General features: G+C 50.2%; 2 protein-coding genes and 1 long non-coding RNA gene across 4 annotated transcripts in view; 2 read left to right on the top strand and 1 right to left on the bottom strand.

The window, feature by feature from the left end:
- Positions 1-7697, top strand: part of Il27ra (interleukin 27 receptor subunit alpha) — a 12829-nt gene extending 5132 nt beyond the window's left edge. The window contains exons 7-14 of the mRNA XM_031340547.1: positions 1524-1707; positions 1797-1985; positions 3529-3639; positions 3715-3873; positions 5858-5983; positions 6395-6485; positions 6596-6689; positions 6807-7697. Of these exons, the coding sequence (XP_031196407.1) occupies positions 1524-1707; positions 1797-1985; positions 3529-3639; positions 3715-3873; positions 5858-5983; positions 6395-6485; positions 6596-6689; positions 6807-6986 (1134 nt within the window). The 3' untranslated portion in view covers positions 6987-7697. The remainder of the gene's footprint in view (positions 1-1523; positions 1708-1796; positions 1986-3528; positions 3640-3714; positions 3874-5857; positions 5984-6394; positions 6486-6595; positions 6690-6806) is intronic.
- Palm3 (paralemmin 3) lies at positions 7685-16735 on the bottom strand. The gene is made up of 7 exons (XM_031340546.1): positions 16684-16735; positions 13432-13480; positions 11597-11677; positions 10977-11119; positions 10785-10869; positions 9818-9863; positions 7685-9696 (listed from the first exon to the last, which is right to left on the bottom strand). The coding sequence occupies exons 1-7, from the start codon at positions 16722-16724 to the stop codon at positions 7937-7939; spliced, it is 2205 nt and encodes a 734-aa protein (XP_031196406.1). The 5' UTR covers positions 16725-16735; the 3' UTR covers positions 7685-7936.
- On the top strand, positions 9812-11375 carry LOC116069702. 2 transcript variants are annotated; one of them, XR_004110103.1, is made up of 3 exons: positions 9812-10096; positions 10774-10898; positions 10986-11375. It is a non-coding gene; the product is annotated as an uncharacterized LOC116069702 (long non-coding RNA). The 2 variants fall into 2 exon arrangements; XR_004110102.1 differs by lacking the exon at positions 9812-10096 and adding an exon at positions 10515-10692.
- Positions 16736-26572: the final 9837 nt, after the last annotated feature.

The following is a 26572-nucleotide window of genomic DNA, read 5'->3' as shown; positions in this document are numbered from 1 at the left end:
TTTTTTTTTTTTTTTTTTTTTAAGACAAGGTTGTTTGTTTTGAGACAGGGTTTCTGTGTATAGCTCTGGCTATCTTGGAACTCAGTCTGTAGACCAGGCTGGCCTCGAACTCAGAGATTCACCTGCTGGGATTAAAGGTGCGTGTCACCATGCCTGGCTAATGAATCTTAAAGTAATCATCATCATCTGGGCATTGTGGGATACAGTCCTAGCACTCCTCCAGGAGAAGAGATGGAGATGCAATGGCTGAAAGAGGAAGAGAGACCCCCACCTTAAATAAGGTGGAAAGAGAAGAGCAGCTACTGAAAAGTCATCCTCTAACCTCCACAAGCGTGCACACACACACACACACACACACACACACACACTAAGATAAATGTATATGGGGCTGGAAAGATGGCTCTGTGGTTAGGAGAGTGTACAGTAAGAGAATGTGAGTTTGATCCAAGCACCCACATCAGGCAGCTTTCAACTGCTTGTAACTCCAGTTTCAGGGAATCCTCTGGCTTCTTGGGTAGTGGAGGCATGTGCATGCATGCATGTGTGTGTTCATATGTGTTTAAATGTGTGTATGTGAAGAAGCCAGAGGACTCTGCCTTTCCTCAAGCTCATGTTTATGTTTTTAAAGACATGCTTTCTCACCTTTCCTGCAGCTTTCCTACCAAGACAGGCTTGCTGTCCAGTGAGTCTCAGGGATCCACCCGTCTCCACTTCTACAACACTGAGGTTCCAAGTATGCCACCGTGTCTGGCATATAAAACAAGTGCCGGGGATTGAACTCAGATCCTTATGGTTGCTTGCACAGCAAATACATTACCAATTGAGGCACCTCCCCAACCCTAGATATAAGTCCTTAAAAAAAAAAAAAAATCAAGCGAGCAACCTCAAGTGCAAGGACCAGGTTATTTGGTTTAGTTTGTTTGTTTGTTTTTTGAAACAGGGTTTCTCTGTGTAGCCCTGGCTGTCCTGGAACTCATTCTGTAGACCAGGCTGGCCTTGAACTCAGAAATCTGCCTGTCTCTGCCTCCCAAGTGCTGGGATTAAAGGCGTGCACCACCACTGCCTAGCGGTTTGGTTGTTGTTTAAGTCTGGTCTGACCATCACTCAAACCAGGATCAGAGGAAGCAGAATAAGGCTTGTCCAATAGATGCAGGATCAAAGCTGTCTTTATGTAAAGTTGGTATCTTGCTTGCTATAGATCTACTTTTGTTCCTTAAGACAGGGTTACACGTAGCCCAGGCTGGCCTCAAATTTGTGTCAACTTGTCCTGCCTCTGCCTGCTGAGTACTGAGATTATAGATATGGGCTGGCACACCAGGCCCCTCCCTAACCTTCATACCCACTGGGGCATATCGCCTTTCCCTTCCCAGCTCTACTTTATAAACCCCTGTCAACTTCTCCACGACTCAGTACATTCATAGCATGCTGCTGGGCTGCCCAACTTAACAGGTGCCTTGCCATCATTAATAGTGGACACTCCACAAAATGGCGGTTCATTAACCACAACTTCTCCTCCCCTTCAGGACCCAGGACCCTGTGTGCAGGTGACTTACACAGTCTGGTTTGGGGTTGGAGCTATTACTACAACTCAAGAAGAGGTTCCGTGCTGCATGTCCCCTATCCCTGCACGGATGGAGTGGGCTGCGGTCTCTCCTGGCAACAACACTAGCTGGGCGCCTCCCACCAACCTGTCTCTGGTGTGCTCAGGTAAAGCAACATGGAGTTCTTCTGGCCAATGCCTTGGGGGACAAGAGCTTTCCTGAATGAACACACAAAGTGTTTCTTCCCACTTCCAGCTCCAGAGTCTGTCCCCCATGATGTGGCAGTCAGTAGTACTGACGGGAGCCCAGGGATAAAAGTGACCTGGAAACAAGGAACCAAGACACCGTGGGAGTACGTGGTGGACTGGGCTCAAGATGGTGACAGCCTGGACAAGCTAAACTGGATCCGTCTCCCCCCTGGAAACCTTAGCACTTTGTTACCAGGTTAGACCCTGAGACACCTGGGATCCCATGCACTGTTGCTATAACAAAACACCCAGGGCTGGACACCTATAGAGATTTGTGTAGTTTACAGTTCTGGAGGACCAAGAACACAAGGTTGTGTCTGCTGACTTTAGTGGTCACTTTCTGGTTATGGTGTTATAGGGCAAATCTGTGCCAGAGAGAGATCACCTGCTGACACAGAAAGGCTCAAATCCCAAGTCCTGGGTGTTGCCACCATACCCCACTCCTTATTCTATATTATTTTTGAGATGGGTCTCACTATGTATTTCTGACTGTCCTAGAACTCACTCTATAGGCCAAGCTGGCCTTGACCTCATAGAATCTGCTTCTGCCTTCTGAAGACTGGTATTAAAGGCATGCATGCTTCTTATTCGTGTGTGTGTGTGTGTGTGTGTGTGTGTGTGTGTATGTGTGTGTGGTGTGTGTGCATGAACGGGCTTTGCCTGAATGTATGTACTAAATTCAAACAGTAATTAGTTACCAGGGATACCTGGAATTCATGTGCAGCATGTAGAACCCAAAGAGGGTTCTAGATGCCCTGGAACTGCAACTACAGACAGTTTTAAGTTGCTATATGCATACTGAGAGCTGAACTTGTGTCCCCTGAAAAAGCAGCCAGTGCTCTTAACCTCCAGCCCTTAATCCTTTTTCACTTTGAAACAGTACAGCCTGGCTGGATTAAAGGTGTGCAATACTATAGCCACATAACCCTGGTATTGTTTTATTTTTTATTATTTTATTATTCTATCCTTTTTCCTTCCAGATGGTCTCAAGTATCCCAGGCTGGCCTTGAATTCATTCACCAAGGATGACCATGAAGTTCTGATTCTCCTGCCTCCACCCTTCAGGTGATGGGATTCCAGGCGTGTGCCATTATGTGCACTCAGGTGGTTGAGGTAGACATATCTCTGAGTTCAAGGCCAGCCAGGACCATATAGTATGATCTTGTATCAGAAATAAAATAACCGGGCGGTGGTGGTGCACACCTTTAGTCCCAGCACTTGGGAGGCAGAGGCAGGCAGATTTCTGAGTTTGAGGCCAGCCTGGTCTACAGAGTGAGTTCCAGGACAGCCAGGGATACACAGAGAAACCCTGTCTTAAAAGACCAAAAAATAAAAATAAAAATAAAAAATAAAAAATGAAATAAAGGTCTGAAGAGATGGCTCAGTGATCAAGAGAACATATTGCTTTTCCTGAGGACCCAACTAGGGCTTCTTGCATGCTAGGCTAGCACTCTAGCAGCTGAGCCACATCCTCAGACCTGGTGTTTAGTTCTTGGACTCAGGGTCTCTCTGTGTAGCCCCGCCTCAGCCTCCAGAGGCACAAGTCACCGCACACAACCGGGACTTGTCCTTTCCTGTGCTGTTTACAGCTTGCTTCTCTGTCCATCGGTTCTCATTGACGCTTTGTGGAGTAGCCTCCCCCAGGAGCCCAAATGACAGTTCCTACAAGTAGGCACTGCATAGGGGTGGGTGGTGGGGAAAACCAGCTGTAAGCGTTCTCTTCTTCCTATTCCTCCCAGGGGATTTCAAAGAAGGGGTCCCCGGGGTCCCCTATCGAATTACAGTGACTGCAGTGTACTCTGGAGGCTTAGCTGCTGCACCCTCGGTCTGGGGATTCCTAGAGGAATTAGGTAAGATGGCACGAGGGGTTGAGGGGGGCTCGGTGGAGCTGAAATAAGATACTGAAGCTCTGGATTTCTTCACAGTACCCCTTGCTGGGCCAGCAGTTTGGCGACTCCCAGATGACCCCCCAGGGACACCTGTTGTAGCATGGGGAGAGGTACCAAGACACCAGCTCCGAGGCCAGGCTACTCACTACACCATCTGCATACAGAGCAGAGGCATCCCCACAACCTGCATGAATGGTGAGCTCCATGCCTCCTCTTCCTCCATCTATACCCTAAGACCCACCTCTCATCCATCCTGCCCCTACATTCTCAGCTTCTTGGAACTCTATGTCACCAAGTTCCCAGAGGACATCATCATCATCATCATCATCATAGTAATAATAAAATAATAATAATAATAATAATAATAATCTTGGCTACCACTGAAATGGGCTTACAGATAGAGTAAAGAGGAAGGTTCCAGTCTGTACTCATTGGCAGTGATGAGTACCTGTTATACTTCACACAAAAAACACTGAAAAACATAAAGAGGATTACGGATGCTTAAATAGCTATTTTTTTTGTTGTTGTTGTTGTTTTGTTTTTTCGAGACAGGGTTTCTCTGCATATCCCTGGCTATCCTGGAACTCACTCTTTAGACCAGGCTGGCCTCGAACTCAGAAATCTGCCTGCCTCTGCCTCCCAAGTGCTGGGACTAAAGGCGTGCACCACCACCGCCCTGCCGATGGCTTTGTTTTTTGATAAAAAAAAGAAAGGAAAGGAAGGAAGGAAGGAAGGAACAAAGGAAGGAAGGAAAGAAAGAAAGAAATCCAGTTTTGAGCAAAGCCAAGGCTTAAATATACGAAGAATATTCCCTGACTGTCAACAGGGGCTATAGGATTGCATGTGATTTTCATTTCCTTCTGAGCCCCTTGAGGCAGATTCTCGGAGCTGGAGAGAGGTTCAGCAGGTAAGAGCACTGACTGCTCTTATGGGGTTTGGTTCGCAGCATCCACAGGGCAGCTCACGGCCATCTGTACCTCCAGTCCCAGTAACTGACAATGTCTTCTGGCCTCCATAGGCAACAAATGCATGTGGCACACAGGCATTCAGACAAAACACCCACACACATAAGAAACAATCTAAAAGAATATGGTTTTATTGTTTGTTTGTTTGTTTGTTTGTTTTTAAGTACTGTTACTGGATGGTACCTCAGCATTGCATTCCTGTCTAGAGTCCCCTGGAACAGGGCTGGGGCATGGCAGGCCTGGGGTGTGAATCCAAAGTAGAACTTTGAGTTCTATCTCCATCACTGAAGAAACAAAATCATCATTTCTTGTTCTCCTACCTGTAAAAGTTATCTGACCTTGTTACAAAATTTGACTCACAGGCTTGTGAAATGACTCACTAGATTACTACTCCAGATGTTGAGTCTGAGGGCTTGAGTTCAGTCCCTGGACCCCACATGGTGGAGAGAGAGAACCAGCTACCACAAGCTGTCCTCAGCCCTCCGCATAATGCCATCACCACACATAGAAAAAATAAATAGTAACAAAGTAACAAAACAGACTCACCCCGGGGACATTGCGCTCAGCCTTCCCCTTACCACACTCTGCTCACACACAGTGGGCTCGCTACACTTTAATTCTTATTTTACTTTGTTTATTTTTACTTATTTATTTTTGTTGTGACTTTGTCTGTGGAGCCGGAAGGACAGGCACATGCCTCTGTGTCCTTGACTGCTTCCTTCCTGTACTTTCGTCCCCCCTCCTCGAGGCTGGGGATCGAACTCAGGACCTTGTACATTTGAGGCAAGTACTCAGGGCAGCTCAGGAGCTGACTTCCCAATGGAAGGTTCAGAGACATAGACAGATGAGATAACGTCCAATCAGAATGCCGTGTGGGTGATTAGAGCTATGCACAAAATGGGGATCTGTTTAAAATGAGATGGTTGAAGATTTGTTAAGGAAGTGACAACTGAACATTTACAGGGGACTGGGGGCTATGGGATAGCTCACTGAGTGAAGTTCTTCCCACAATGAAATGAGTGGTGAGAACAGGTGCCCTCTGACCTCAGCATGTGTGTCATGGCAGCCCCCTGAAAATCATAAAATGCCACCTAAGTAAATAAAGAAGACCAAGACAGAGCTATGTGGTAAGTTGCAGAGAGGAAAGAGCATGTGCAAAGGCCCTGGGGCATGATTTCACTGCTTGCCCCAACTTCTTTGGTTGTGTCTTTCAGTGAGCAGTCAAACCCAAACTGTCACTCTGTCCAGTCTTCAACCGGGTTCCTTCAAGCTGTGGGTGATGGTGTCCACCGTTGCAGGACAGGGCCCACCTGGTCCCAGCCTTTCGCTTCACCTACCAGGTATGAGCTGCCCATTTCCTGCTAGGGGGTGCCTTGAAGTCATAACATGGGCTCCAGTGGTGGATACGCTCCTGATGGAGAGGACTGAGTATAGAAGTGTGCTGGGACCCAGGACCACACCCTAGGTCTGCTTCTGCTAAATGCTGTTGTAGTATCCAACACTGTATGTCTAAGACAGCGGCAGCACTCATCCCTGGGTTTGCCTGTCAGCACACCCTCCTCCCCCCACACCCCCGTGCCCTAAGTCTCACCCCTTCTTCATGATGGCTGGATCCCACCCACTGAAAAGCCCATTCTTTCTTCAGGATAACCATACCTTCAACCCCACCCACTCAAAAGTCCCCTGCCATTCACAGGCCCCTTATTCAAGATGGCTGTCTACTTAGTCCCAACTATTCTTCTTACCCACAGATAACAGGATCAGGTGGAAAGTTCTGCCCTGGGTTCTGTCCCTGTGGGGCTTGCTTCTGGTGGGCTGTGGACTGAACCTGGCCAGTACCAGGTAAGGCTACCAGACATGGGCCTTGGCAGCTGGGCCTTGGCTGGGTGGTCTGGGGGCTCAGAAAGTTCATGGATTCTAGCAATGTTTGCCACGGGGTCCCTGCTGGCCAGGTGCTTACACCAGCGATACAAGTTGTTTCCCCACTGGATCTGGGAGACGGTTCCTGACCCTGCCAACAGCAGTTCTGGGCAACCTTACATGAAGGTGAGAAAATGGCACCCGAGGCGAGCACCACAGCCACTCTCCAGCTGCCTCCAACTGCCTTGCTGGGACAAGTGGGCAGGGGGAGAACCACTGAGTTTCAAGTTTCCATCTCCCCAGGAGGTGAGCCTGCCCCAACCACCCAAGGAAGGACCCATCCTGGAGGTGGAGGAAATGGAGCTACAGCCTGTTGTGGAATCCCCTAAAGCCCCTGCCCCAATTTACTCTGGGTATGAGAAGCACTTCCTGCCCACACCGGAGGAGCTAGGCCTTCTGAGCCCTCCAGCTCCCAGGTTCTAGCCTGTTCTGCTTCAGGCTAGGGGCTATATCCCTGTCTTGGGTTAGACTTTTTTATTTTTAGTTTTCTGAGACAGGATCTCACTATGGCTGGCCTGGAATTCACAGAGACTCACCTGGCTCTGCCTCCCAAGGACTGAAAAGAAAGGAGTGTGCCTCCCTGCCCGACCAGCTTTTGCTCTCCTTGCCTCTGGGTCTTTGGCATCTGTCTGTTACTGCAGAAGAATCAATGCCCTTACAGCCACAACCCCATCGCTGTTATTTCCTCGTTGTGTCAGAGGCCTGATAGGTAGCCAAGGCTGGCCTCGAACTTGTGATCCTCATGCTGCAGCGTCTCTAGTGCTGGGATTACAGGTGTGCGTCAACTCATCCAGTCACAACCTCTGAATCTAGTAAGGTCAACTTCCAAGCAGGGTATGAGGGATGATTTGAAAGACACGCTCAAGGGCCCGAAGCAGTTAAGAGCCCATGTTTTCTTGCAGTAGACCAAAGTTTGGTTCCCTGCCTTTGCAGAGGACCCGCGTTCAGTTTCCAGCACCCACAGGGCAGTTCAGAATCACCTGTAACTCCAGGTCCAGGGAATCCAGTGCCCTCTCCTGGCTTCTGTGATCCCTGCATGCACATGGTTACTTATGTACCGACAAAACACTCACACACATAAAATAAAAATAAATAAATAAATAAAAGATAAATAATAAATCTTTTTTTCTCAAAGCCAGAGTGCCTTAACATTTAATTTTCAAGTATAAAGGCTTCATTGCAGAAGGGAGTCAGGGCCACAGGCAGTGGGCAAGGAATCTAAAAGCCCAGGTATAAGTAAGCACAGAGGCCTGCTGGCTCCTGGGTGCCACTACCAGTCCCATGGTACCCTGTCTATGCCTGGGACCTTCTGCTGGATGCCAGGCAGCGAGGTAGCTGTGAGAGGAGTGGGGTGCTGGGAGGCAGGCGTAGGCTCACATGACCACGCAACACTGGCACGTCTTTTGCTTGGGGCCACTAGCTTCTTTGGCCTCAGCCAGCTCAAGCTGCTGGGCAGGTGCATACGTAGGTGCAGGGTGGTCACCAGGGTTGGTGCTGGATACTTCCTGATGGAGCAGTGGCTGGCTTTCCACAGGGTGCTCCGGGGCTGGGGTCTCAGCTAGGTGCGGGGTGGCATCCCCTGGGGGGCCCTCACTCTCAGTACAGGGCTCAGGCTTACGGGCAGCCTCTTCTACCGGGCCTTCTTGCTTCTCTGAGTCTTGCAGTCCTTGCTCCTCTGATCTGGGCTCCTCTTGGACACAAAGAGTGGCTCCTGGCTGGCTGCTATCCTCCGCCTGAAACTCTGCTCCTTCATTGGATTTGCCTTGGTCTCCCGGACTCACGTCATCCTTGGCGCCCGAGGTCTTGTCCACCTCGGAGAGTGGCTCGCTGCCACCTGCCTCCCTGTCCAATAGTTTCTCACTTCCTTCAGTTTCTTCATCCAACGAGCCCTCACCTCTTGTCTCCTCATCTAATAGTTTCTTGTTTCCTTTAGTTTCATCCAATGAGCTCTCACCTCCTGTCTCTCCACCCAATAGTATCTCAGTTGTTTTTGATTCTCTGTCCAATGAGCCCTCACCATCTCTCTCTTGGGCCAATGGCATCTCACTTCCTTTTCTCTCTGCCTCCAATGAGCCCTCTGGCTCCTTTTCTGCCACCAGTGGCTTCTCAGTGGTGGCAGGCTCTTCCTCACCTCTTTTTTCTACTTCCAACGGCTCTTCATCTTTCTTCGTTTTCACCTCCCACTTTTCCTCATCTGTTGCCGTCTCTGCTGGAGAGGGGCCTTCACCGTCCTTTCTCTCTACCCTTTCTGCCTCGATTTCCTCTCTTTCCTGGGTCGCATCGGGCAGCACAGCTGCCCCATCCTTCCTCTCTGCCCCGAGCTTTTCCACCCTTCCCTTCTCTTCTATGCCCTCCACTTTGTCCACGTCTCTCTTCTCCATCTCCCAGGATGCTTCACCTTCTCCGAGCTGTGCTCCCATCAAAACCTCAGACCCTCCTGCAGAACCCGCCCCCAGGGGTGCTTCCAACCCCTCCATCAAGATCTCCTCCCAGTCTTCGCTGAGGGCCACTCTCTCCACCCAAATGAAGGATCCCTCCTCTTCTCCAGGACCTCCCTGCCCAACACCCTCCAGACTATCTCTGAAAGCACCTTCCTCTTTTCTGCAAGTTTCGGCCTCAGATTGCTCCTGGAGTCTCAGGGAACTGGTGTGTGTGGCCTCTTCAACCCCCCGCGACTCTCCCGTGACATCAAGATCCCTGCCTCCCAGCCCCTCCCAGACCACTTCCACCACACCCTTGCCCTCCTTCACCCAAGTGGGGAGCTCAGGGCTGCTGGTTCCCTGCCTGGCCCCAATGGCCTCCAGAACCACTTCTTCCACCTTGGCCTCCAGCTCCACACCTGTGGGGCCTGTGGCACTGTTCTCAGTGGCTCTCAGCCCAGCCCAGACCACCTCCACTGCACCATCTCCTTTGACCTTAGTGACACTCGGCACCCCTAGACCCAGCTGCTCTGGGAGGGGGCTGTGCCCAGGGCAGGGGCCATTGGCTTCTGAAGATGTCCCTATAAGCTCGGGGGATGGCCTCAAGGCTGGTAGAACCCCAATGGACTCCTCCCTGGGATCAGAAGGAGACTCAGGGGACATGCCCACTGGAGCATCTGGCAGAGAAGTTCTCTTGTCCACAGCCGTGGGGCCTAGGGGAATCAAGGAGGGACAGAACATGGAGGTCAGGATGATGGGGGGATAACAGGACTCTTTTGAGTCATAGAATCTGGTGGTGACTGTACCCCAGGCCTCGGGGACTCCAATGCTTACCTGGAGGACCTGCCTCCATAACAGGCTGAGAGAGAGGACGGAGACCCTGAAAGGAGAATAGAGACAAGGTCATATTAGTCCCAGGTTTTTACCTCCCAGGTATGTTTGTGCCCCAGCTGCTTAAACAATATACCATGTTAATGCTTGCATGGTCAGCTTCTGAGGTAACTATAAAGGATTTGGAGAAGGGTGGAAGTCTTGAGATGGACTGGGCCTGGGCCACACTAGGCCAGCTGCTGAGCCACTTGATGCAAACAGACTAAGTTCCACCGGGAGGAGGTAAGTAATAAACACAACAACAAATAAACAGCGTTTGCAAATAGGAAGGGAGGAAAACAGAGCGGAGAAAAGGAAGAAGCCTAGAGAGAAGTCAGGGTGACAAACTTCCCCTAGAGCCTGGGATGGGCGTGGCTTCTGGAGGCTTGCAGGGTGGGGTGTGCTCTGTCCAGAGTGCTGAGTTGGAGACTATTGTTCGGGGCTAAGAGTACTGCCCGGGTGAGCTAGACGCTAAAGGGAATAATAGAAATGAGACAATGTGACCAGCGTGGAGTGAAGGAAAGATGTGAAGAAACACATGGGGCAGCTGCACACACCTGCATGCACACAAACTCCCTTTGTGATCAAGGCTTGGTGGTAGAAACCTGTACTCCTACCACTAGGAAAGCTGGAGCAGGAAGATCACGAGTTCAAGGTTGTGGGCTTCGAGCCTGAACTAATAGTTTTTAATTATAATCTCATTGGCCCCTCTAAAGGCACTTCTGAGTTGGTATTCCTATTTTCAGGATGAGCAAACTAAGGTCTAGACAAGACAACCAACTTGCACAGAACACAGAGCAAAGTAACTGAGTGGGCTTGCCTACATACCAAGGCAAAAGGTGTGTTTTGAGAGAGCACATTTCTGCTGTGTCCTATTTTAACCCTGCCGACCACAGCCCCCTCCTCTCTACCTCTTTCAGCCCCTGCTCACCTCTCGACGCCAGGCAGGCCTGCCAGCAGGTCTGTGTTGGGCACCTGTGGACGCACTTTGCAACAGCTGTAGCTGTGACTGGAGTCTGAGGGAGAAAGGAGGCTGCTGAAGCAGGTCTGGACCAAACCTGCTCCATTTCTTAAGGCTACCAAAGGCTAGGGCATGGCCGAAAATCAGGCATTCTAGACTCACGAAAACAAGCTGTCTTCCAGGTTGCGAATTCGAGCCTGAGCCTGTCCCTCAGGCGACTGCGGGTCCTTGGAGGCGGGATCCTCCGGCCGCTCTGGCCCTTCAGCTGCCCCATCCATGAGCCAACGTTCTCGGAGAGATTTCCTCTGGGTATGGGACGAGAGTCTGGGACTGCACAGGAAGCCTACCTCCCCTCCCATTGCTTCCACCACCCATAGTGCGCATCCATCAGAATGGGAGACATGTCCATATCTCGTCTCCCAACACCATGCCAGCATACAGCCTTCCCAGGCAGAGGCATACAACCATTATCCTTTCAGCCTGCCCAGTCGACTGGCTCTGCCAGGCCCAGAAAGACCTCTCAATGCACCCCTCTCCACCTCAACGTTGGCCTAAGGTTCCCTTCACCACCACCAAACGGGGATGAAGCTCTACCATACCTTCTCCCTCCCACCCCGCCCCCCAATACTCTTCCAGAGTGGGACAGCTGTCTCCATGGCTACCTTTCGCCAGCCTCCTCTCCATCTCCCCCTTCCCAAACTGGGCAGAGGTTCCTATTGTCTCTCAGCCGGACTCACACAGACACCCCACTTCACTGCCCGGGCTAGACGGGAGCCCCCAACCTTGAGCCGCTCCACGCGGAGTTTCTCCTCCTCCAGCTCGCGACGCGCGGCGCCGATCTCCTCCTGCAGCCGCCGCTTCTCCTGCGCGCACACAAGACCCAGACCTGCGGGCGGGCCCAGTGCCGCCCTCCGCCCGCCTCCTCGGGGCTCCCGGGACTCCCGGGGCGTCCTCCCGCGGGCGGGGGCCGCAGAGCGCTGACTCAGCAGCGAGAGGGGCGGGGCGGGGCAGGACCAGGCGGCCGCGCCCTGATGCTGCGGAAGCCAGGCCCACGCCCAATGGTGGTCCGCAAATGGGGGCGTGGGGGCGGGGCCTAAAGATGGAAACTAGGGTTTTGCACTTCTAAGATGGGAAGGAGAATGGCCAGGCGAGGTGCACACGCTTGGAAACCCCAAGACTCAGTAGGATGATCTCCGTGAGTTCCAGGCCAGCTTGGACTACAAATTAGAGGCTACTTTGGGTTAAAGAAACCCTGCGGGAAAAAAAAAAATTCTTTAAAAAAGGGTAGGGGGGCCGGGCGTGGTGGCACACGCCTTTAATCCCAGCACTTGGGAGGCAGAGGCAGGCGGATTTCTGAGTTCGAGGCCAGCCTGGCCTACAGAGTGAGTTCCAGGACAGGCTACACAAAGAAACCCTATCTCAAAAACAAAAAGCAAAACAAAACAAAACAAAAGGTAGGGGGGCTCTCTCTCTTTATCTCTCTCCCCCTCTCTCCTCTCTTTCCGCTACTGCCCCCTCTCTCCCTTTCAATTAAATCTCTTACACGTAAAAAAATAAAATAAAATAAAAGGGTAGGGGAAGAGGTTCAGAGATGTGTGGGTCTAGATAAAGAGAAAGTGCTAGTGAGATGGAGTCCAAAATGGGGGTGCAGAGGTAGACATCCAGAGAGATTCAGGCATATATAGAGGTAAAGCAGAGACAGGGTACAAAGATGTGCAGTAAATCAGGGTTCAGGTTGTGTTGAAAGACATGACCTTCCAAGGTGATTGTGCAAAGCACCCAAGAGCGCTCCTTAAAGTTGAGGTGCTGAGGAGGAGGGCCCAGAAAAAATGGAAATGGGGAGGTGGAGAAGCTAGAAAGGTGAGCTACAAAAGAGAGGATTAGAAAAAGGAGGTGTACAACAGGTGATCCGAGACTTAGGGAACAGGGACAATCTACAGAAAGTTGGGGTGCTAAGAGGTGATGCCTGACATGGAATGCTGAAAGAGGAGGTGCAGAGAATGGAAGTCAGAGAAATGGAGCACACGTGGGGGTTAAGAGGAGCAGGTGGAGAGTTGTGGAGTCAGGGTTCAGGGGTGAGGTCTAGAAAGGGGTTCTGAAGTGTGGGGTGTAGAGATATAGGTTGTAAAGCAAGTTTGGAGAATAGAAATGCACAGTGGTAGTCAGAAATACAGAGTGTGAAAATGAAGGTGCCAAGAGCTGAGGTCTGGAAGTAGGCTAGTGAGGAATGGGGTGCAGAGAGGGCTGTAAAAGGCACACAGGTAGACAAGAGTAATAGAAGAAAGAGGGGACCAGAAGGACAGGGTCACAGGGGTCTCCTAAGGGAGGACTCCAAGGATGGGGTACAAGAGACAGAGAGGTCTGAGAGGTAGGGAGCATGGGTTGCACTGGTCAAGGTGTGCCAAATGACACCTTTTGTTCAGCCAGTGACGGAGACCAATAGGGGAACTGCCTGAGGCGTGTCCCGGGCAAGATGGAACTGAAGATGCAACCCAGTTCTTCACAGAGCCATACTCACGTCCTATAGGGTAAACATTTCCTACCCAGATGAAGCAGGCCACAAAGAAGCCTGAAGAACACCTGGGAATTCTCAGGGCTCTGGGAGTGTAACACTTACAGCAATGACCGCCAGCCGCTGCCGATAGAGGGCGCTCTCCGCCATGACCCTGGAGGAGAGCATATGGGCTGAGAACGCTTTTCCTCGCGACCCTATCCCTCAGCTCCTAAGTGTCTCTTTCCTAAATTAGAACACTGGGCTGCCAAGAGAGAGCCCAGTGCTTTGCCTCTGTTTCCCCCTCTCCATCAGGGAAGAACCTAGAGTCTGGAGAGAGAAAGGGAGAGCTCCGTCTTATATCTTTCTTAGCCTCAGTCTCATCTGTGAAATGGGCAGGATAGCTTGACCCCAATTGTGCAAGAGAACAATCTGAGTAATTCCTACACTTAATTCAACTTACACTTAATTACAAGAACTATTTCTACAGACTCCCACAAACATTCACAAATCCTGCCAGGCTCCAAACATGGTGTATGTATGGGTAGTCCATATTCTCTCTGAACCTTATCTTCTACTATGCAGCCCTTAGCCCTAGGGTGTGGGGTATAAAGGAATGTGGGGGAGAGAAGTAACCATTAAACCATTACCATGGTAACTCCAGGGCTGTCTCTTTTTTACTTGCCTACCCCTTCCTGCTGGGGGCAAAGGTCAGTGGGCCATCCTGCCTAGTTTTGGACTTAGAACTTCAAGAAGGGTGATTTGAGGTTTAAGGTTTAACCTGATATTTCTCCACCATTGTCCTAACTGAATTCTGTCAGCATCCCTGCTTCCCAGATTCGGGGGTGGGGGAGTGGGTACAGGGGGCTCTGGGTCTTCAGTTAGGGGACAGGTATTGTCAAAATAACATGGTCACTGACCACTGAGCCACAGTTGTGGGGCTGTGCTAACCCCACATCTGCCAATGGTCATAAAGAGATATCTACCTGCCTGTCATCCTTCGTGCCAGACACGGTGGGCACAGAGATCTTTAAGTGTTTCTTAATTTAAATCCTAACATGGGGGAGAGAATCCCAGTAACATTGTCCAAGTTCCAGCTGTCTCCTTTCAGATCCTCCAGACACCCTGAAGGCATAGCAGTGCTATTTATAGTGCTTTAAGTGCCCTGCAAGGCTTCCGCTGGGCCACAGGCCACCTCTGCCCAGGCCCCACCCCTCACTATTTGCTGGCTGCAGTCCACTCTTGCATATGACATTCCAGCTAAGAACAGACCTGGCCAAAGTAGCCACAAGCCACGTGCTGGTCAGGTTTTGACATGCCCTATGTGTAGAAACATTTTATCTTCCTTGTGATCCTGGAAGGCAAACAGTGCTAATGTTTCTGTTTACCAAAGGGGAAACTGAGGTTCTGAGGAGTAGCAAATAGACTTGTCCAAGGGACTGGAGAGACGAGACAGCTCCGTGAGCAGATGCCCAGAACAAGCTGAAAGCTGGCTCTGCCTTCCCGGCTCTGCTGCAGCAGGGGTAGCCCAGGGTGTGCAGTAGTAAACAACGTGAGAGTTGAAAACCACACAGGGTGGTCCTCTGTCCACACTAACACATACACACACACTTGTACTCTCACATCCTTGCACACACTCTAGCATGCACACACACTCTATTAACACACATCCACACACACAAACATGCATACACACACTTATATCCTCACACCTTTGCAAACACTCTCATATGCACACACACACATACACTCACAGAGGACACACAGCAACACACACACTCTCATAGACACACATATACTAACAGGACATACTAACATGTACCCACACACTCTCACACACACACACACACACACATTTACCCACACACTCTCATATACATACACACACACACATCTACCCACACACTCTCATATACACATACTCACAGAGGACATACACACATGTACCCACACACTCTCTCTCTTACACACACACACACACACACACACATTTACCCACACACTCTCATATACATACACACACACACATCTACCCACACACTCTCATATACACATACACTCACAGAGGACATACACACATGTACCCACACACTCTCACACACAGACTCACAGAATACACACACATCTATTTACACACTCTTATATACACATACATTCACAGAAGACATACACACATGTACCCACACTCTCTCTCTTACACACACACACTCATAGAACACATACACATCTACCCACACACTCTCATACACACACTTACACATATACATCCACAGAACATACATACATGTACCCACACACATTCACACAGTTATCACTCTTCCACACATGCACTCACACACCACATTCACTCACACACATATACATTCATACACACACACACACACACACACACACACACAGCATGACGTTGTTGGAAGTCGGGAGGGTGAATGAGGACGTAAAGGACTCCCCCCTCAGTGCTGGCAATGCACAGTTCAGGGTTCAGGGACTCTGGCAACCTTCATTTGGATACCCATAGGAGGCCAGAGACCCTCCTAATGGAGGGGATTTCAACTAGGGCAAGGGCTGAAGGTCGCCTTACAGATGTCCCTAGGGAAGTCTAGACTCTTGCTCATCACTCTGTTCCTGGGGGAAGACTGAAGTCCCCCTCTGCTGTCCCACTCATAAGATGCTATCTCCCTAACTCTTCCTTGGGTGTGGGGGGGAGATCGGGTTCCCGCTGCTAAGCAACCAGGTTTGTACTCGGTGAATAATGCAAGGGAGGGCACAGAAGAGTAATGGACAGAATTGGGGTCCCTACTGGAGGGAAGGCCTCTTTCTAGAAGTTTCTATAATCGCTTGGAGCCCCTCTAGCCATCCCGCTCCCTACTAAGGATGGAACTAGCCCCATACTAGGCAAGACCTGGCAACTGAACCAAACCTCTCTCACTTTGAAAAAGCCTCCGCCTCCGCTAAGGCAAACTCCCCACACCTGCATCCACGTTGCTCATCTCTAACTCCAAGGTCGTGCCTCCACCATAACCGGGTTGCTGCTGACAAGGAGCGGAGGGCTGGCCATTGCCTCAGATGACTTTGCCAATCTTTGGAAGTTGGGGCGCGCTTTTCTTCCTGGAATCTCTAGCATTTTCTCGCTGCATTCTTAAGGGGGTTGGTGACCAGGACCAAACTTGGATGTACATGCTTGGATCCTGACATTCTTTGTCCCCTAACTTTGTAGTAGGCCTAGCTCTCTGGGGACTTGGCTCTCAACGAGCCCCAGGTTTGGCCACCACCTCCCCTCGGATCCTTAGGAGAGGTCAGCTGGGACTCCTAGGCAAGATCGGCGATCCCCCCCAGCCTTTCCACTCCGCCCCCCCCCCCCCAACCCCAGACACTTACGTAGGTGTGGCCGGGGACAACACCGGGGTCTGCAGAGCCATCACAGCCCAGTAGACGTGTGAGCCAAAGGCCCCAGACTGGGCCCTGGTTGATGGGAGGGGGCTGCGGGGCGGAGCGGGAGAGCAGGTCCGGCTGGTTTGGGCGGGAGGCGCGGCCCAGTTGGGGCTGGGGCAGTGCTGGGGAGCGCTATCAACTTCTCAGGATGAATTATTTACCAGCCTCCGGCCTCCACGCTGCACTCGGCTGCCTCCCAGTTCACACGCACGCAGCCACGCCGATGCTCCAGCAGGTGGGGGAGAGCAGGCAAGCGCTGACCCGAGACCGCCAGGAAACACGCGCCTGCGTTGGGCACTCACACAGGAAAGTTTTAGGAAAAGCCCAGAGTCATTGGCTCTCCCTTCTAGGACCTTGGAGCATGCGGTATAGGGAGGGCTCTCTGACCCGGCTTCTGGAGACCATGGCAACCAAGAAGCCCAGGATGTGGGTCACTGTGGACAATTTGCTTCAGGTTTCAAGGCTTCGGTTTGCCCCGCCGTGAAATGGGAGAATAACTTCAATTGGCCTTCAGGTCAGAAGACCCTGTTGTGTTATTTAATGTTTAGGATGGGAGTAGAAATAAGAAATGATAGGGAAATGGCCTCCAATTCACTGCCGAGGAAGTCTTTCCTTTGAACTGTGTCACTACAGAAGACCTCCACAACCAGACCAGGTTTGATCTTCATCTTGAAAGAGATCAGCCCTTGTCTGTCTCTGCTAGGGCTTCACAGGACCTGGCTCTGAGCAAGGACCCTTCCCCACCAGACCGAGTAGTAAACTTACCCACATCTAGGCCTCTCCTCTCCTGACTGCTTCAGGGTTCCATGGGCCACTTTTGGCACGAAAAGTGGAGTGTCTCTCCTGCCAGCACGGACTCCACCTTACCGGACTGGGGCTGCTGTCATCAAGGGCTGGAATGGCCAGGCGGTGGTGGCGCACGCCTTTAGTCCCAGCACTTGGGAGGCAGAGGCAGGCGGATTTCTGAGTTCGAGGCTAGCCTGGTCTACAGAGTGAGTTCCAGGACCGCCAAGGCTACACAGAGAAACCCTGTCTTAAAAAAAAAGTGGGGGAGGGCTGGAACGGCCTATGTTTCACGGTCTAGTACAGACTCTTAAGAATCTAAAGGGTTGATTGAACCTGAGCCAGGTAGGTGACCTGATGTGGAATCCTACTTCCAGGAAGGCTCAGGTAGAAGAATGGCAAGGTCAAGCCTTATTTGGGTTACAGAATGAGTTAAAAACCAGCCTAGGAAACTTAGTAAGAAATTGTCTAAAAATAAGGGGGTTGGGGTGGGACATTCGACCTGTGGTTTAGTGGTAGAGAGCTTGCTTGGCATACATAAGGCTCTAGATTCAATCCCCAGAACTGGGGAAAAAGTTGAATTTAAGTTTCTAGATTATTCTGAAAACATATGTCAATGACAAGAGGACATATATGTGTGCATGTATGAATACATGTTTGTATGTGTGCTGGAGTTGGACCTGGTATGCAGGTCCTCAGCCACTGAGCCTCACCCCAGCCCCTGTTTAATGTCTCTACCCACGTGTCCTAGTCTTGTGCACACAGAGGCAACTGTTGGTGTCGGTCAACACCGTATTTGCTGAGACAGGGCCTTTCATTGAACCAGAGGGTCACCCACTTGACTAGCTCACTGGCCAATAAGGCTCGGGGACACACCTGTCTCTGTCTTCATAGTGCTGGGATTAGAGACATGAGCACCCACGGGCTTTCTTACGTGGGTGCTGGGAAGCCAACCCCAGGCCTCACGCTTGCACAGCAGGAACTTTGGATTGAGGAGGTATCTTTCCAGAGGCTTTGAATAATTTTTTTTGTTTTGTTTTTTTGTTGTTGTTTTTTCGAGACAGGATTTCTCTGTGTAGCCCTGGCTGTCCTGGGACCCACTCTGTAGACCAGGCTGGCCTCCAACTCAGAAATCCACCTGCCTCTGCCTCCCAAGTGCTGGGATTAAAGGCGTGGGCCACCACCACCTGGCGAATAATTTTTTTTGAATAATTTTTTTCGAGACAGGGTTTCTCTGTATTGTTCAGGCTGTCTTTTTTCTTTTTTTAACAGCATTTTCCATTTGGTGGTAGTTAGTGTATGAACAGTGACAGTCAGCCTTTGCTCCTATCTAGACCAAGGACATCTCCAACACTCCAGAAGGAAGCCCAGGGCCCATGGCAGTCACCCTTGTGCAGCTGCCTCCCCTGGCAAGCACCCTCCTGTAGCTGCAGCTGTGTGTGGGGTCTCCTCTCTCTCTCTCTCTCTCTCTCTCTCTCTCTCTCTCTCTCTCTCTCTCTCTCTCTCGCTCGCTCGCAGGCAGGCTGGGGAACTGACACAATGTAGCCATTTGCATTAGCCCTCTCTCACTCAGCATCATGTTTTTTTTTCATTTATTTATTTATTGGCTTTGGGGGGGAGGGGGTAAGGTTTCATGTAGCCCAAAATGGTAGTGGAGGAGGAGGTCTGAGCTGCTGCCTCCATCTCCTGAGCAGTGGGCTTGTAAGGTGGCCTTGTGGGTGGCTACCATCCTGTCCTCAGCTTGGCCATATTATGGCAACGATCAGTACTTTGGTTTCTCTTTATGGATTAATAATATTCTACTGTGTGAGTTGGTCTACCTTTTTTCTTATTTACTTTTCATTAATTAATTAGTTAGTTAATTACTCTGTACACTGGCTGACCTGGATGGAACTCGGTATGTAAATGAGGCTAGCCTCGAACTCACGAGACCCACCAAACTCTATGTCCTGAGTGTTAGGATTAAAGATATACACAGCATACATAGAAAAAAAAATGTTTTCATGGGCCAGGAGCTAGTCTAGGCAGGGTGGGGATGTATGTAAAGATGGAAAAAGACAGGAACAGAACCGTGAACCTTGATTATGACGTGGAGGGGCAGGGAAGAAAAGTGAGGGGGCCTGGAGTAACTGCACCATGGCCAGCTTATTCTTGTAGTGCTAGGGAAAGAGCTCAGAGCTTTTCGGTAAGTCCTCTGCCACTGAGCCAGGTCCTCAGCACATCCCTGGGGAGCCTTGGCAGGAGCTCTGCTATTGAGCCATGTTCCCAGGGCCCTGAGGCTGGGCTACTGAACAGGATTAGGATATGGATGGAGGATATGGCTGTAGAAGAATTTCTATGGCATGTTAAGTGATCAGCAAGCACTTCTCTGGAAAATGGCATTTCCATTGAGAGCTGAGCAGCAGGAAGCAACCACAGGAGGCACTGTTTGAAGCAGAGAGAGAAGCAACGCAGAGGCGCAAGGTATCTATCTGGTGGTGGTTGTGTTGGGAGAAGCAGAAAACTGGGATGGACTGCGGTCAAAACATGACACCTGAGAAGTGTGCAGGGCCGGGTGGCCCAGGGCTTGGAATTTGGATTTTTATTTCAACTTTGATGGACACCTTCAGGGTGACAGGGTGCTGGTTGGACAGACGTGGAAAGAAGCATCTACAATGAGAGAGTGCTTCAAGGCAAAACCAATGGGCTTCAATCATGGTCCAGAAGGAGGCTGCGAAGGGATAGAAACTCCTAGAGCTTTGGTCTGGTTTTAGACAGTGCAGCCCAGGTTGACCTGGAACTCTCAATCCCCCTGCCTCAGCCTCCTATGTTGAAGTGACAAATGCGTGACAGCATACCTGCCTTGACTCTTTAGGTTGGTTTTTAAAAATCTGAGTGTGTGTGCGCATATGTACGTGTGCCCACGTGTATGTGTGAGCACATTCATGTGTCTGAGTACCATGGTATGCCTGTCAAGGTACAAGGACAATCTCCTGTGTGGGTCTTTGGCTGTTCTCTTGTTTGAGACACGATCACTTTGCGTCTGTGGCCGCAAGCTCCAGACTAGCCGGCCTCACACCCCTCCCATTCCATCGTAGCAGTGCGGATGTTATGGCTCTGCACTGCCATGACCAGCCTCTGTATAGGTGTTATTCAGGACTGTGGGGCAGATGGGCTTGATGACTATGGATTCTGCTCAGATTGCATTTGTCCTCTGGGTCTCTGGGTGGGGCTGGAGTACATAGCTGGGTGTACTGGATGGTTTTGTGTGTCAACTTGACACAGGCTGGAGTTATCGCAGAGAAAGGAGTTTCAGTTGGGGAAGTGCCTCCATGAGATCCAGCTGTGGGGCATTTTCTCAATTGCCCCTTGTGGGTGTTGCCATCCCTGGGCTGGAGGTCTTGGGTTCTAAAACAAAGCAGGCTGAGCAAGCCAGAGGAAGCAAGGCAGTAAGGAACATCCCTCCATGGCCTCTGCATCAGCTCCTGCTTCCTGACCTGCTTGAGTTCCAGTCCTGACTTCCTTTGGTGATGAACAGCAATGTGGAAGTAAGCCAAATAAACCCTTTCCTCCCCAACTTGCTTCTTGGTCATGATGTTTGTGCAGGAATAGAAACCCTGACTAAGACACTGGGGAAGTATGAAGGGAGAGGACCCCTTCTCCTCATCCATGCAGGATGCAGGCTTAACTCCTCACTCACGGCTCTGTAAGTAAGTCCTATCAACTCATTGGCTTCCCAGCATGAATTTTGGTTGAATCACACTTTGGTTTGTCTTGGGACAAAGAAGGAAAGGGTAGGTGACGTTTATATCTCCCACAAGGTAAGTAATTTTAGTAACAGTGAGTGCGATGGTTTGAATGAGAATGGCCCCCATAGGCTTATATATTTGAATATTTGGTCAGAAGTTGGTGGAACTGCTTGGGAAGAGTTAGGAGGTGTGGCCTTGTTGGAGGTGTGTCACTGTGGTTGGGCTGTGTGAGGTTTCAAATGTCCAACATATTCCCAGTTAGTGCATGCTCTCTCTCTCCCTCTCTCTTTCTCTCCCTCTTTCTTTCCCTCTCTCTGTCTCCCTTTCTTTCTTCCCCCTCTCTCCTTCCGTCTCTCTCCTCTCTTTCTCTCTCTCTTTTTCTCTCCCCTCCTCTCCCTTTCCCCCTCCCTCTCCCCCCCTCCTCCCCCTCTCCCCCTCTCCCCCCTCTTCCCTCCTTTCTCTCTCCTTCCCGAATCTCTCCCTCTTTCCCCCATCTTCCTCCACCCCTCCATCTGGTTCTGCATCTGGTTGTGTTTCAAGATGTCCACTCTCAGCTTCTTCCCTATGCTATACCTGCCTGCCTGCCACCATGGTCCCTGCCATGATGGTCACAGACACTAACCCTCTGAAACTGTAAGTCCTGCATGAATTCTTTCTTTTATAAGTTGCTTTAGTTGTGGTGCCCTGTCTCGGTAGTAGAAAAGTAACTAAGAGAGTTTTGGAGATTTGAACTCTGGTCATCTTGCTTACAAAATAAATGCTTTACTCACTCAGGTAAAGCTCCAATATAGCTCTCAATGGATTTGGGGTTTTGTTCTTTGTTTTTGTTTGGGTTTGTTTGTTTGGTTAGTTTGATTATGGCTTGGTTTGATTTGATTTTGTTGTTTACAAGAAAGCATTTCTCTGTGTGGCCCTGGCTGTCCTGGAACTCACTCTGTAGACCAGGCTGGCCTCGAACTCAGAAACCCACCTGTCTCTGCCTCCCAAGTGCTGAGGTTAAAGGTGTGCACCACCACTGCCTGCCATTTTATTTGGATTTTGAGGCAGAGTCAGCTCTCTTGAAACTCACTATGTATTCCAGGCTGGCCTCAAACTTACCTGCCTCTATGTGCTGGAGTTAAAGGCATTCACCACCACATCCTGGTTAGATTTTGTTTTTTTTTGTTTGTTTGTTTGTATGTTTGTTTTTTGAGACATGGCCTCATTATGTAGCTCTAGCTGTCCTGGAACTCACTATGTGGACCAGGCTGGACTCAAACTCACAGATCTATCTGTCTACCTCTGCCTCCTAAGTGCTGGGATTAAAGGCAACTGAATTTTTAGGTTTTTTTTTTTTTTTTTTTTTTTTTTTTTTTTTTCTGAGACAGGGTTTCTTTGTGTAGCCCTGGCTGTCCTGGAACTCACTCTGTAGAACAAGCTGGCCCTGAACTCAGAAGTCCACCTGCCTCTGCCTCCCAAGTGCTGGGATTAAAGGCATGCACCACCACTGACCAGGGAATTTTTAGGTTTTAAACATTGTATAACTAATTAAGATCAGGGATAGTCACTTGGGAGATGAAACACTCTGTTCTGCAAGGAAGCTCCTAAAGCTCAAGAAGTAAACAACTTAAAGGCTGCAGGAACCTCCTGAAATTGAACACATGCACTTGGCCCCTCCCTCCACAAGAAGGAATGCATCAGTAGTCAGGACTGCTGAGAGACTCTCGAGGAGTTGAGTGGCCTGGAAGAGACAGTCTACCTGCTCCACCCTGCAGGGTGCATCAGGTACTCCAGCTTCCTGGTTTGTTTTTTTTTAAAGATTTATTTATTGATTTATTTTTATGTGTATGAGTACACTGTAGCTGTACAGATGGCTGTGAGCTCCAGCCCTGCTCGCTCCGGCCCCCTCTCGCTCCAGCGTAATGCACTGTAGCTGTCTTTCAAACGCACCAGAAGAGGGCGTCAGGTCTCATTACAGATGGTTGTGAGCCACCATGTGGTTGCTGGGATCCGAACTCAGGACCTTGGGAAGAGCTGTCAGTGCTCTTACCCGCTGAGCCATCCCGCCAGCCCAGCTTCCTGGTTTTTATGAGCTGTCACCATTGCTGTGTTAGGCTTTTCAGTAATGCAGCTGTCTTCGAGTCATTTCCGTTCCTGTAACTAACTGTTGACTCTTCACCCATATTCTTCTAAGTAACCCCAATAAACATACTGGATTCACCAACGTTGGACTTTAGTGGTCTCTTTGCATTGGCCTGTCACAGGTTCTGTATCTGGGGTGAGGAAATATTTGTTCATGTCTCCCCAGGAACAGTGTCACACCACAAAACCAAACAACAGTTGGGAATGGTAACCTTTACTCCCAGCGCTCTGAAGGCTTCTGCTGACCTCCATGAGTTCAAGGCCAGCCTTTGAGTGCCAGACCAACAAGGGGTACACATCGAGGCCCTATCGTGAAACAAAAATAACATCTGGTGAGTTAGTGGTTAAGAGTGCTCACTGCTCTGGCAAAGAACCAGTGATCAGTTCTCTTCACAGTGTCCAGCAACACACCACCAGCTGTAACTCTAGCTCTGAGGGATCTGTCGCCCTCTTCTGGCCTCCACACGTACCTATACATTAAGTGCAATACACATAAGTAAAAATAAAACACATTTAAAAAAAAAAAACAAAAAACTGCTCTTAAGAAGATCCTGGTTTGGTGCCAGTACCCATTTGGGGTAGCTCATGACCGTAACTTGGGCTCCAGAGACCCAAAGGCATCAGCAGTCATCCAAATGAATCTGTGTGCACCTGCATACTCATAAAAACTCCAAAACCAAAACTAAGGAATAGAAAGAATAACCACGGAGCTAAATGAAGGAACCCCCACCCCTCACACAATATAGTGTCCCTTAGTTCAGCAGCATGAAGTTGCTGTTCCATCCCTAGAGACCATTTGGTGTGTAGTTGGAGGTGGCCAGTGGGTTTGAGGGAGAATCACAGGAGAAATACCATTTGCCATCTCTCCCACCCTCGGTGGGACCATCAGTGGATGGAACCTGAGTGTGAGAAGGGAACGGTGTCCAAGTCAGATGAAGCCAGGTGGAAGAGGGTGGGGACGGGACAGACTATGTCTGCAGAGGGAAGGGGTGTCATGGGTATTGCTAGGGAAGGGGACGGGACAGACTATGTCTGCAGAGGGAAGGGGTGTCATAGGTATTGCTAGGGAAGGCTCATTTGTTTGGGTAGCAAGGTGGGGTAGAGAGACCATGAGGTGAAGTAATAAAGTGCACCATGCCTCATAGACACAAAGTATTTGCTAAAACAGCTTCCCAGGCTGGCCTCGAACTTACTGTGTAGTCAAAGATAAGCTTCTGATTCTCCTGTCTATACCATCTATCCCAAGTGTGGGGTTACAGGCATGCACCACCATAGCAGTGCTGGGACGGAGCGCTGGGATCCGTGCATGCTAGACAAGCACTCTACTGAGCTACACCCCCAGTCCCTCAAGTGATGTGTGTGTGTGTGTATGTGTGTGTGAGTGTATGTGTGTGTGTATGTGTGTGTATGTATGAGTGTGTGTGTATGTATGTGTGTGTGAGTGTGTGTATGTATGAGTGTGTGTATGTGTGTGTATGTATGTGTATGTGTGTATGTATGAGTGTGTGTATGAGTGTGTGAGTGTGTGTGTATGTATAAGTGTGTGTATGTGTGTGTATATATGTGTGTGTGAGTGTGTGTATGTATGAGTGTGTGTATGTATGTGTATGAGTGTATGTATGTGTGTGAATGTGTGTGTGTGTGTGTATGTGTATGAGTGTGTGTGTGTGTCTGACTAAGTAAAGACAAAAGTCAATGTCAAGAGTCTTCCTTTATCACTTTCCACCTCAGGCCATTTGTTTGTTTTTTTGTTTGTTTTTTTTTTGGGGGTGGGGGTGGGGGTTCAAGACAGGGTTTCTCTGTGTAGCCCTGGCTGTCCTGGAACTCACTCTGTAGACCAGGCTGGCCTCAAACTCAGAGATCACTGGCTTCTGCCTCCCACGTGCTGGGGTTAAAGGTGCATGCTACCACTGCCCGGCTTCCACCTTAGGTTTTGAGGCTTTGCTGAACCTGGAGCACACCTACTAGGTCAGAGTAGGTGCCAGTGGGCTCCATGGATCTCCAGTCTTTCCCTACTTTACAAACCAAGCCATCATCCCAGGCCTTAAACTTATTATTGTTTAAAGACTTCTTTCTTTTTATGTTCTGTGTGTCAGCTGTGTGCTGCACACGTATCTGTGTACCATGCTGGGACAGTGGTTTGGGAAGAGGTTTGGGAAGAGGCCAGGTCCCATAAGGGTGGAGTTTCAGATAGTGTGAACCATCCTGGTCATCTGGAAGAGCATTTGGTACCAAAATGCCAGCGTGGTACCAGAGGGAAAGGGCGGCACATACCCCTGGGTAGAGAGGCTGGTTGTAAGAGAAGGACAGACAGAAAAGGGCGACCAAATAGTTGGGATTGTGTAGCCCTCTATATCCATTTATTTGTTTTTTTGTTTGGTGAAGCAAGGCCTGGAAATGTAGCCCAAGCTGTCCTGGAACTCACTACCGGAGAACAAGCACTGGCCTGCATGCAATTCATGGAGACACCTCTGCCTCTGCCTCCTGAGTGCTGGGATTAAAGGAGTGTGCCACCAATTTCCATTTTCTTTAGGCAATTGTCTTTCTTCCAGGTTACTATGGAAGGACATGGGATGGGCTGGTTTTGGTGAAAGCTGGCTACCACAAGGGCGAGTGCAAAATGTCTCTGCGAGTGGTTAGCCCTCACTCTGGATCGTTGACCCTGTCCTGCAAGACAGATCCAGCACCAGACAAAGGTCGCTGCTGCCTCCCACTAACTAACCCGGTGGCTCCTCGGCCCCAGCTTGGGCCTCCTCTGCAACCTGGCCCAAGCTGACCGCCTTCCAGCCACAATTGCTCGGCTGAGGCCCGGAACATCACTCATTCTAGCTGGACACTTGGCTGCCAACACCTTGCCGGCTTTTCTGGAAGATGGGGGTTGGGGGAGCTGCTCCAGGGCTTTGAGTGGCAGCAGCGCCTCTGCAAACCAGGCAGAGCTGAGCTGCCCCGGGCGCCCCCTCGGGTTGGACTCGAGCTGTGTTGTCTCAGAGATCGGTGTGCAGAGAATGCCCGGAGATCACGGGGGCGGGAGGAGGGAGGATTGTCACTGGCCGAGGGCTGGAACCTTGCTGACCTAAACTAGTGAGGTCAGCGAAAGACGAGCGGGGAGACATGTAAGGAGGCCGTGGTTCAGCGATCAGCGCTGCGCTCCGCTAGAGGCCAGGGCTCCGGAAAGTGATGACGAGAGAGAGAGAGAGAGAGAG

This window comes from Mastomys coucha, unplaced genomic scaffold, assembly GCF_008632895.1.
Source record: "Mastomys coucha isolate ucsf_1 unplaced genomic scaffold, UCSF_Mcou_1 pScaffold22, whole genome shotgun sequence".
Classification (NCBI taxonomy): Eukaryota; Metazoa; Chordata; class Mammalia; order Rodentia; family Muridae; genus Mastomys; species Mastomys coucha.
The sequence above is the reverse complement of the archived record's forward strand: the minus strand, read 5'-3'. Positions and strand labels throughout refer to the sequence as shown.